General features: G+C 40.3%; 1 protein-coding gene across 3 annotated transcripts in view; it reads right to left on the bottom strand.

Annotated features, from left to right (window-relative positions):
- ASAH2 (N-acylsphingosine amidohydrolase 2) overlaps window positions 1-12,535 on the bottom strand; it is a 73,380-nt gene that overhangs the window by 36,622 nt on the left and 24,223 nt on the right. For all 3 annotated transcript variants that reach the window (XM_024563426.4, XM_045197796.2, XM_053923372.1), the window contains exons 8-9: window positions 9,675-9,795; window positions 7,643-7,768 (exon numbers count right to left, since the gene is read on the bottom strand). In XM_024563426.4, the coding sequence (XP_024419194.2) occupies window positions 7,643-7,768; window positions 9,675-9,795 (247 nt within the window). The remainder of the gene's footprint in view (window positions 1-7,642; window positions 7,769-9,674; window positions 9,796-12,535) is intronic.

The following is a 12,535-nucleotide window of genomic DNA, read 5'->3' as shown; positions in this document are numbered from 1 at the left end:
AGGAATTTCTCAAAAAGAAAAAGAAAATAGAGACACTCAGGGGCTAATTAGAGAACTCTCGGTAGTAGCCGAGGCCCCTGGCGCCCCTCCCCCTCCACCCCTGGACTGCTACGCTCACCTGAGGTCCGGTCGCGCGCGCGAGCAGATTAGCGAACGGGACCCACACTTGAAACCCCGGAGGGGCGCCCACACCTGAAACCTCCGAGATAATTTGGACCAGAGTCTAGCTGCTCTACCCACAGGCCCAAAACCTCGGAACCGAGTGCCGCGTGATTCAGTCCCAGGGCGGCCCCACCCGCCCGAGAGACTCAAGCCCAGGGCGGCTGGATCGGGCCCCCAAGCACAGAGCCTGTGGCTCAGCGGGCTGCGCGCGCTCACCAAGCACAGGGCCGGCTGGGTGCCTGTTTTCTAAATACAAAGCTGCTGGCGAGTGTCCTAACGCCAAGGCGGCTGAATCCGCCACCTGCGCGCCAGCGTTCCAAGCCCTGGCGGCTCTATTGGTCCGCCGGCTGCGCGCTCAGGGCACAAAATAACGTCACAGACCCAAAGCGGCTGGATTCCCCTGCTGCGCGCGCACGCGTCACGAGCCAAAGCAGCTGGATTGGCTGATCAACGGACTGATTGACTGCCAGGGACCACACTTACAAAACAGCGAAGAGTGTGACCCAGGAAGAGAGAAAAGTGAAACCAATCCTTCCAAACACCCCCGCCCGTTGCACAGACAGGACACCAGCAGAAATAACCTGACCGGTTTAAAGCCAACAGAAGGTTTTTTTTTGTTTGTTTGTTTGTTTGTTTGTTTTTATCCTTTTTCTTTTTTTTCCTTTCCCCCTGAATTCCTTCTTCCTCTCTCTTTTTTTCTTTTTTTTCATTCCTTCTTCCTCCCATCCTTTACCATTTTTATGTCTTCTTCCTGCCTTCTTTTATCTATTTCTATGTTTTAATTTTTGCTAAAATTCCTTCTTATCTTGCCTCCGATCTTTCTTTATTCTTCCCTCCTTCCTTCCTTTCCTCCTTTCCTATTTCCTTTTTCCCTCCTTCCCATCTTTCTTTTGGTTTGTTTTGTGTGTGTGTGTGTGTGTGTGTTTTTTTTTTTTTCTTTTCTTTCGCCCCCCCTTTCTCTTTTTCCCACAGGTGAGACAACAAAACCTGGAGTGCTGAAAAGACTAGAGATAGACCGTGTTAAACACATAAACGTCAGCTCAAGACCAGTGAGCACAGGAGAGTAAGGAGACAGCACCACCGAATTCCATTGGCATTCTACCATAGAAGTTCATATCATAAATCCAGGGAGTCAGAACAAAGCAATTTAAGACGCAGAGGCCAACAAGAAGAACCTCACAAACAATGGGAAGACAAAGAAACAATTCCCAAATGAAAGGAAAGGAGGAAGTCTCAGAAAGAATACTAACCGAAAAAGAGGCAAGTCAACTATCAGATACTGAGTTCAAAGCAATGGTCATCAGGAAACTCACTGAGCTCTCTGAGCTCAAAGAGAACTACCAGAAACTACAAGGAAACTACAATGAACTCACTGCAAACTATATCAACATGAAAAAGGAAATAGAAAATATCAACAAGAGCCAAGCGGAAATGAAGAATACAATTTCTGAATTGAAGAACACAGTAGAAGGAATTAAAAGCAGACTTGATGAAGCAGAGGATCGGATCAGCGAGCTGGAGGATAAAGTAGAAAAAAACACCCAGAAGGAGCAAGAAAAGGAAAAGAGGCTCAGAAAGAATGAAGAGGCAATAAGGGAAAAGCAGGACAACATGAAACGTAACAATATCCGTATAATAGGAATACCAGAAGGAGAAGAAGAAGAGCAAGGGATAGAAAACCTGTTTGAAAAAGTAATGATGGAAAATTTCCCTAATCTGAGGAGAGAAAAAGTCACCCAAATCCAGGAAACACAGAGAGTCCCAAGCAAGAGGAACCCAAAGAGACCCACTGCAAGACACATCATAATTAAAATGGCAAATTTCCAAGACAAAGAGAGGATCTTAAAGGCAGCAAGGGAGAAAAAGGAAGTAACATACAAGGGAGCCCCGATAAGGTTAGCAACTGACTTCTCAATGGAAACGCTCCAAGCCAGAAGAGAATGGCAAAAAATATTCCAAGTAATGAGAACCAGAGGCCTCCAACCAAGACTACTTTACCCAGCAAGGCTCTCAATCAAGATAGAAGACCAAATAAAGAGCTTCCCAGACAAAAGAAGTCTAAAAGAATACAGCTCCACCAAACCAGCTCTGCAAGAGATGCTAAAGGGACTGCTTTAAGGAAAGGAAGGAAAAGAGAAAGACAGAGGAACACAGGTAGGAAATAATGGCAATGAATAACTACCTATCGATAATAACCTTAAATGTAAATGGATTAAATGCTCCAATCAAAAGACATAGAACAGCTGAATGGATAAGAAAACATGACCCACACATATGCTGCCTACAAGAAACCCATCTCAGGACAAAAGACTTACACAGACTGAAAGTGAAGGGCTGGAAACAAATTTTCCAAGCAAACGGACAGGAAAAAAAAGCAGGGGTAGCAATACTCATATCAGACAAAATAGACTTCCAAAGAAGGGCCATAAAGAGAGACCCAGAAGGTCACTTCATAATACTCAAAGGAAGAATCCACCAAGAAGACATAAACATTGTAAATATATATGCACCCAACATAGGAGCACCCAAATACATAAAGAAAATATTGGAGGATTTCAAGAAAGATATTGACAGCAACACAATTATAGTAGGGGATTTTAACACCCCACTATCAAAAATGGACAGGTCTTCCAAACAAAAGATCAACAAAGATATTGTGTCACTTAACAATACCTTAGAGGAAATGGACTTAACTGATATATACAGAGCTTTTCATCCCAAAGAAGCAAAATACACGTTCTTTTCAAGTGTCCATGGAACTTTTTCAAAGATAGACCACATGATAGGACACAAAGCAAGCCTCAACAAATTCAAGAAAATTGAAATCATATCAAGCATCTTCTCTGACCACAAGGGTCTGAAACTAGAAACCAACGCCAAGGGTAAAAACCCAAAACACTCAAAAGCATGGAGACTGAATAGCATGCTATTAAACAATGAATGGGTCAAGAACGAGATTAGGGAAGAAATCAAAAACTTCCTGGAAACAAATGAAAACGAACTCACAACAACCCAAAACCTATGGGACACAGCAAAGGCAGTCCTGAGAGGGAAGTTCATAGCAATACAGGCCTACCTTAAGAAGTTAGAAACAGTTCACACAAACAACCTAACCCTACGCCTACAAGAACTGGAGGAACAACAACAAAAACAGCCCAGAGCAAGCAGAAGGAAGGAAATAACCAAGATCAGAGCAGAACTAAATGACATAGAGACTAAAAGCACAATTGTAAGGATCAATGAATCCAGGAGCTGGTTCTTTGAAAAGATAAACAAAATTGACAAGCCTTTAAGTAGGCTCATCAAAAAGAAAAGAGAGAGGATCCAAATAAACAGAATTAGAAATGAAAGTGGAGAGATTACAACTGATACCACAGAAATACAAAGGATCGTAAGAAATTACTATGAAGACCTGTATGCTAAGAAATTTGAAAACCTAGATGAAATGGACACATTTCTAGAAAAATATAATCTTCCAAAACTGAATGAAGAAGAAGCAGAAAACCTGAACAGACCAATATCAGCAAAGGAAATTGAAGCAGTCATCAAGAAACTCCCATCACACAAAAGCCCTGGACCAGATGGTTTCACAGGAGATTTCTACAAAGCATTTAAGGAAGAACTAACCCCTATCCTTCACAGACTATTCGAAAAAATCCAAACTGATGGAAGACTCCCAAACTCTTTTTATGAAGCCAACATCATCCTAATCCCAAAACCAGATAAAGACACAACGAAGAAAGAAAACTTCAGGCCAATATCGCTGATGAACATTGACGCTAAAATTCTCAACAAAATATTAGCAAACCGCATCCAGCAATATATTAAAAAGATCATCCACCATGACCAAGTGGGATTCATCCCAGGGATGCAAGGATGGTACAATATTCGCAAATCAATAAACATAATACATCACATCAACAACAGCAAAGACAAAAATCACATGATCATATCAATAGATGCGGAAAAAGCATTTGATAAGATACAGCACCCATTTCTGATAAAAACACTCAGCAAAGTGGGAATAAAGGGAGCAGTCCTCAACATAATTAAGGCCATATATGAGAGACCTACAGCCAACATCACACTCAATGGACAAAAACTTAGAGCTTTCCCACTAAGATCAGGAACTAGACAAGGATGCCCTCTCTCACCACTCCTATTCAACATAGTATTGGAAGTCCTAGCCACAGCAATCAGACAAGAAAAAGCAATAAAAGGCATCCAAATTGGAAAGGAGGAAATGAAACTGTCACTGTTTGCAGACGACATGATAGTGTACATGGAAAACCCTATAGACTCCACTCAAAAACTACTCGACCTAATAAATGAATTTGGCAAAACAGCTGGATACAGAGTCAATACCCAGAAATCAAAGGCATTCCTGTACACCAGCAACGAAACTGCAGAAACAGAAATCAGGAAAAAAATCCCATTCGATATAGCAACAAGAAAAATAAAGTACCTAGGAATAAACCTAACCAAGGAGGTAAAAGACCTGTACTCAGAAAACTACACAACACTGAAGAAAGAAATTAAGGAAGATACAAACAAATGGAAGCATGTACCATGTTCATGGATTGGAAGAATCAACATTATCAAAATGGCCATACTACCCAAAGCAATTTATAGATTCAATGCAATCCCTATTAGAGTACCCATGACATATTTCACAGATATAGAACAAACATTGCAGAAATTCATATGGAACCATAAACGACCTCGAATAGCTGCAGCAATTTTGAGAAAGAAAAACAAAGCAGGAGGGATCACAATACCTGATATCAAACTGTATTACAAGGCCACTGTAATCAAAACAGCCTGGTACTGGCATAAAAACAGGCACATAGACCAATGGAACAGAATAGAGAGCCCAGAAATAAACTCAAGTCTATACGATCAATTAATATTTGACAAAGGAGGCAGGAGCATAAAATGGAGCAAAAACAGCCTCTTCAACAGATGGTGTTGGGAGATCTGGACAGCTACGTGCAAAAAAATGAAACTCGATCACCAACTTACGCCATACACGAAAATAAACTCAAGATGGATAAAAGACTTAAATATAAGCCGTAACACCATAAAAGTCCTTGAGGAAAACATTGGCAGGAAAATCTCAGACATTCCACGCAGCAACATCCTCACAGACACATCCCCTAAAGCAAGGGACATAAAGGAAAGAATAAACAAATGGGACCTCATCAAAATAAAAAGCTTCTGCATGGCTAAAGAAAACAGCACCAAATTACAAAGAGTACCAACAGTATGGGAAAACATATTTGCCAACGATACCTCAGACAAGGGCCTGATCTCCAAAATATATAAAGAACTCACTCGACTCCACTCCAGGAAGACAAACAACCCAATTAAAAAATGGGCAAAGGACTTGAACAGACAATTCTCCAAGGAAGACATACAGAGGGCCCAGAGACATATGAAAAGATGCTCAGCATCACTAGCCATCAGAGAGATGCAAATTAAAACCACAATGAGGTATCATCTCACACCAGTCAGAATGGCCAACATAAACAAATCCACAAACAAATGTTGGAGAGGATGTGGAGAAAAGGGAACCCTTGTGCACTGTTGGTGGGAATGCAGACTGGTTAGGCCACTGTGGAAAACAATATGGAATTTCCTCAGAAAACTAAAAATGGAACTGCCCTTTGACCCAGTAATTCCGCTGCTGGGATTATACCCTAAGAACACTGAAACACCAATCCAAAAGAATCTGTGCACCCCAATGTTCATAGCAGCACAATTTACAATAGCCAAGTACTGGAAGCAACCGAAGTGCCCATCAGCAAACGAGTGGATCCAAAAACTATGGTATATTTACACAATGGAATTCTACACAGCAGAGAGAAAGAAGGAGCTTATACCCTTTGCAACAGCATGGATGAAACTGGAGAGCATTATGCTAAGTGAAATAAGCCAGGAAGTGAGGGACAAGTACCATATGATCTCACCTTTAACTGGAACATAAGCAATAGAAGAAAAAAGCAAACAAAATATAACCAGAGACATTGAAGTTAAGAACAATCTAACAATAGCCAGGGCGGGGGTGGGGGGTGGGGGCGGGGATAGTGGGAAGAGGGTATTACAGGAACTACTATAAAGGACACATGGACAAAACCCAGGGGGAGGATGGAGAGGGGGGAGGGAGGTGGGTTCACCTGGGGTGGGGTAGAGGGATGGGGAGAAAAGGCATACAACTGTAATTGCATAACAATAAAAAAAATAAAAAAATAAAAAAATAAATAATTAAAAAAAAAAAAAAGAAAAACATAGTCAATATTCAATGTGTTTTACTTTGTCTTTTTACTATGATACATTGATTTTCAGAATTGCAATCATAATGCATATTCAATATTAAATACTGATTTTTTTCATCAACATTATGTGTTATGAGCTTTTCCCCACGTTAAGCATTTCAACAGAAGACATTAGGATAGTTGCTGCATACTCTACTGCATATAACTTTTGAACCATTTCATCTGTGAATTTTGGAATTCAATAAGTAATCATCAAAGCTTGTGAATTAATAGTGTGTGAAAATTTTGCATATAAAGGGTAGCAAAGGAACACTTTCTATATAAAAATAGTAATATATACTAGAAGTTATAATTGCTAAACCTATATTACTTATGGGGTTGATTGGAATAGAATAAATAGTCCAGAAATAGTGTTTAATAAAAGTAGTGTCATGGGTGAAATGTTCTTTAAATACAAAGAGTAAGAACCCAGAAACGAGCATCTGTTCATTTAGATGAAAAATCTGAATGAAGCAGTTAAATGAATGACGGTACAGCCTTGTGGCTTTGAAACTTGCCACACAGACCTATATAGAGTCATAAAACAAAGATGAAGATAAATTGGGTGGAAAACTCAAATCCTGGACCAATAAAAAAATCAATACATGAGTTATAAAATGTTGTTTATGGCTGCAAATACAAATACATAGGAAGATGGTACAGAGGTGACTTCTGGAAAGGGGAGAGGGGGGAGAGAAGGGAGGTGAATAGGGACTTTCACTTTTTACCGCTCTGTGCTCTATGTTGTTTGAGTTTTTATAGCAAGATTTTGTAATTTTAAAAGAAAAGAGGCCGATCGTATATTGTTTAAAAAGTCTACAGACTCCATAATCAGTGAGAAATGTGGCAGGCAGGGAGTTTCGGGTGCTCGCCCTGTGACTGCAGAAAGGCCACGAGGAAACATCGCAGACTGTCCCAGCGTGGGGAGGGACACTTAATCTCTGACATTTACTGAATTGTCTCACCATTCGAAAAACTTCGTAATCATATGGAACATTATAACTTTAGCCAACTGAAATTTAGGGGGTGCTTTTGAGAAGAGCAGATAATAGAGATTAAGTAGGCCAGAGGATTCTTGAGGAAAACATATTTGTAAATTAGTGATGACTATTTAAACATAAAATATAGATGAGACACAAAAACAGATTCCTGTCATAATTACCTACCCCGCCGATGGGACAAGTGCTGTTGACGTTATCACAGGACTCTCCCGTGTTGACACAACGTGGGCCGAGAACATTGGGGGACACGTCTCCCAGATTTGATGAAGCAAAAGCTGCTACGAACGGTCCCTGCCAAAAGAGCAGCCAATTGCCTTTTATTCTTTATTCCCATGACTTCAGTTAAAAATGCAAACATTCAATCTGCTTTGGTGAACTATTCAAAATCATTTGCCCAAAATAAAAAGAAGGGTGCACAATATTCTGAGAAAATGTCTTACTCCTGAAAAGGCTCACATTACTGTGGGTGTACGTATTATTATTACTCGTGACATTTCAATTACCAACAGAGCTGTTTCAAGCAGGACGGTTTCAAATCTGTGCCTCAAAGAGAAACAAGGAACACAGGTGTAGCAACAAATTACAAAATGCTGAAACAACAGTCTTGTCTCTGGTGTTGCACCTAGAGCTCCAAGGAGCATTTGCCCTATAAAAATAAACATCCTATTGGCTTAAAAAGAGAAGAGTGAATCCAGATTTTCCTGCTGCAAAACTGAACCTAAATACAGCATCCACCCTCCAGGCTTCAGCTTCTGCATCTTTTTCTATCTGTTCAACCTGAAGTAATAATACATAACCCTTCAGAATGACGCAAGGCATTAAACTCAACCCACTGGTCTACCATTCCAGTTTTTCTTTGAGGGAGTAGGTGTGGAACTATTCCAAGTGACAATTTTTCCTTAAATTTTACTGAATCTCTTGGGGTAACATTGGTTAATGAAATTATATAGGTTTCAAGTATATAATTCTATAACACATCATCTGTATATAGTGTACCATGCAAAGTCAAGTCTCCTTCCGTCACCATTTACCCCCCTTTACCCTCTCCTACCTGCCCCCACCCCTCTTTCCCTCTGGTATTCCTACTGTCATTGGTGTCTATGAGGTCTGTTTTGTTTTATTTTTTGCTTAATCCCTTTACCTTTTTCTCCCAGCCCCTTAACCCCTCTTCCCTCTGACAGCTGTCACTCTGTTCTCTGTACCTATGAGTCCATTTCTGTTTTGTTTGTTTGTACCATTCCTTCTTTAATGTCATGAATTTCCTTTAAAAAGAGATAAGCAAGTATCAGAAATCATGATGCTAAAAAGATTATTTATTTCAAAATGCCTAGCACCCAGCTCATAAATGATCATAAATGAGAACCCCCTTGCTTTTTCCTAAAACACAGGCTAAAATGAAAAAATATATACACAGTTTTGTCAAGAAAGGAGCTGCAAGCTCAGACCAGATGCTCCCAGGGTCAATACCTTTATAACAGAGCATCATTCTAGTCAAGGGCCAGGGGCTCTCACCCAGTCGTACATTCTTCTGGGGGCTTAGATGCCTGTGTCAAGCATGGCAGGTCCCTCCTCTCCTTTATCTCTCTGTGGTCTCTAATTTATAGAGACTTGAGCAGCTTCCTGGTGTACAGGGATGGATTCCTGGTTCCTAGGTCTGATCCTGTCACTCTTTCAAAGTCACAAGCAAGTCTGATGGATGAGGGTTGTCCCTGATTTAGGCTTTATTACAGGAAAGGAGAACAAAGTTCTTGAAAGGAATTCGCCATTGAGAGGAAAGTCTGGACCATGAAAAGGATGTGTCACCTGTCCTCATTCAGGTTCTTACCCCATTAAGAAGATGCTTAATGCTTTTGTAACTCTGAAAACAAAAGTAAGTAGCAATATATTTATCATATTTCCAAATCTGATAAAATAAAACTACTATGTATATTGCAAAAATCTGGAACTTGCCCTCCTTTATCCAACTAATTTTAACATTATGAAGCCATCAATATAAGTAGCTTCTGACACAAAGGTTGTCATTTTGAACTTTCTTTCCCTACTAGGGAAGATGGAAAATTCTTTTTATTCAAGCATATCTGTATGTAATGTCTATAAGACATTTTACCCTGAAAATTTGAATCAGCTATTCTGAACATTGCATGAATGGTGATACTCAATGAATTAAGATAAAGCTTTCATTAACATAAATTCTCACCTCTCCAGGTAGATATCCTGTGTTCTTATCTTGCTCAAAAAGGTAAGATGCATAGCCCATATTGTCGCTATTCACGAGGTGGTTGCTGTTGTTCATGCTGACTGGGTGGATGGCAAACCAGCTGTAACAGAGCCAGAAGCCCCAAGGTAATGAAGACAATCAGATAACTGGGGCCAAAATGATGACTGGGAGCTCACATTTTCCCCAGAAGAAAAAAAAAACCATTTAATGATAGGCATTCAACATGTAGGTTCTTTCATTGTTAATAAGCTCAAATTACTTATAGGGTACTCAAGAAGTCAGATGACTTACTTAAAGATATGCAACTATTTTTATAAATATTTCATCATCATCATCTTCATCATCAGCTTTTAACAAGGCCAAGGCTTGGCAGTTATCAGATATAAATAAAGAATTGTATAGACATTAACTTTGTCCTTCAAGACAGACTCTCATATAATAATTGTTCAAATAAATACAATCCATTTCAATAGACATTTACTGGGAATCTGCTGTGTGCCAAACACTGAAAAAACTGACGTCTACTTTCAGAATCTTAAAGAGACAAAGATGGAAACAAATGGTGTCAATACAATGTGACAAAGGTTATACAAAGTGTTTGGGGGCCACGGATGACTAGCAATCAATTCTTAAGGGCGCTCCAGGGAGAAGGAACAGCAGAGTCACCGCTGGAGCTGGGAACGAGGATGCTATGCATAATTCATCATAGCCTGATGCTTAGTAATACCTTACGTGCAGAGCGACACAGTTTGCACATTAATGGCACATCTGTTACTTTATCTGAACTTCACAGCAACCCGGAGAGATGGGCTGTTAATACCTCCACTCTGCAAGTTGTCTCAGAGAAGCAAAACAGTGGCCCACTTGTCAGAGAGGATCAAGATTCAAGTTTGGGTCTTGTGACACCCTGTCCAGTGGCCTTTGTAGGATCAGACCTCCACACAGGTGAAAAAGATATTGCTATGATGAAATGCTGTACAGTAGATTAACTGGAGTGATCAAGAAAAGAAACATGCCAAATCATAAAGTTTTAGGCTAATTAACAAGATTTTTTTTTCAATCTTGTTCATTCTTGGCTGAAAATTTTTTAACATTTCAGCTTACATTCTCACCTAAGTGATACAGTACAGAAAACTGAACTTTTACCTAATGACTGGGGGTGTTTTTGGACTTCACGAGCATCACTCAGGATTCAGTTCCCACTGCCCAACACATGAATGTGTAGGTCAGAGGTGGCCAGCACAAGGCCCATGGGGGCTGAGTAGGCAACACAAATGCCGCCCGCTGGTTCGTGCAGTGGGGACTGGAGAGGACTGTGGGGGTCTGCAGCCACTGGCACGGGCTACAGGCTGCAGTCTCTACCGCACAGTAGCCAAGCACTGCCTTATGGGAGGGTAAGCAGGGCTGCCAGATCTTCCCATTTTTTCGAGAGAAACTACAAACCCATGTTTTTGTGAAATATTTATCTATTTAAAAATTCTTACAGAAATAGATGGCATGGAAGCAAAGGAAGGGAACTGTTACAGATCAAAAGACTTAGGACATGGAGCCAACAAACAGTTTGTGAACTGTGCTTGGATTCTGATTCAAACAAAATAACTATAAAAGACTATGGACGCAATCTGGGAAAACAACACAGGAACACAGGCTGGGTTTTAGATCATATTAAGAAATAAATTTTGCATCTGTTGGATGTAATAATGGACTGTAGTTTTATTTATATATTTATGAGTGAAATGATAGGATATCTGGCATTCGTTTTTAAATACTTTAGTAAAACACAATGAAACAGAATGTCAGAATATCGCTAATTATTGAAGCTGAATAATAGGTATGTGGAAATTTACTACACTAATCACTCTAAATAGGTATAGATTTGAAAATTTTCATAATGGTTTTTTATTTCATCTTCACATCCACTTCAATTGTTTTTAACAGTATAAGGCCGAATCACCAGCCTGAAGTCTGACTTCAGCCCCCAAAGTGTGTATTTGCCACTGTGCAAAGGCATAGAAATTCAGGTGAAAGTAAGTCTAAGATCGTCCCCTAGAACTTACTTGCAAAGTTCCTAAATTTTTAAAAACCCTTATATTAGTTTATGTTTTGTGGTTTGTCTCTTTCCCCTAAAACTTAAGTTCCAGGAGAAGTTCTACTTAAGTAGTGTTTTCCAGTTAGCTGGAGTCCACTTTTTTGTAGTTTTACTCTCTTTAAAAATGGGGAGGTGGCCATGGCAACTCCAGGGCTCCCCAGCCAAAATGTTTCCATCTAATACAATTGTGCTGAGGCCAGCCAGACTGAGCCAAACCGCGGCCTGTCCAGTGACATCAAAGTAAAACTGTACAACAACTCTATCCGTGTTGACTATCATTTAGCACTCAGGAGATGAAGGGGATTCCAAACAGGATGCCGTTATATTCTCACAGAACCCATTGAGTGAGATACTATCATTCTCCTCATTTGACAACCAAGGAAAAGAAGTCTCAGAGTGATGACGTAACCTGACCAAGGTCACCCAGGTGCGAGTCAAGAAGCAGGACTGTGAACCCAGGTTTGCCGGACCATAAAGCCCATGTTCTTATCTGTTATGCGACACTGGCTCTGTCCCTCTGTTCATTCACTTTCTCATCCACTACACATTCTGTTAACTTTGACTCGGTGCCAGATGCTGGGGACATAGAGATGAGTGAGCATCATCTTGCCCTTAAGAAATGTTTCACAGAGGATGTGATATTTGAGCTGGATCTTAAAAGATGAATAGGAACCTGGCAAGGGGATCACTGGGGAAAAGCCATTCATTGCAAAGGCATGGCGATGGGACAAGGCGCAGTGTGTCCAGATAA

This window comes from Desmodus rotundus, chromosome 4 (genome assembly GCF_022682495.2).
Source record: "Desmodus rotundus isolate HL8 chromosome 4, HLdesRot8A.1, whole genome shotgun sequence".
Taxonomy (NCBI): Eukaryota; Metazoa; Chordata; class Mammalia; order Chiroptera; family Phyllostomidae; genus Desmodus; species Desmodus rotundus.
Note: the sequence above shows the minus strand (reverse complement) of the source record. Positions and strands in the feature narration are given on the sequence as shown.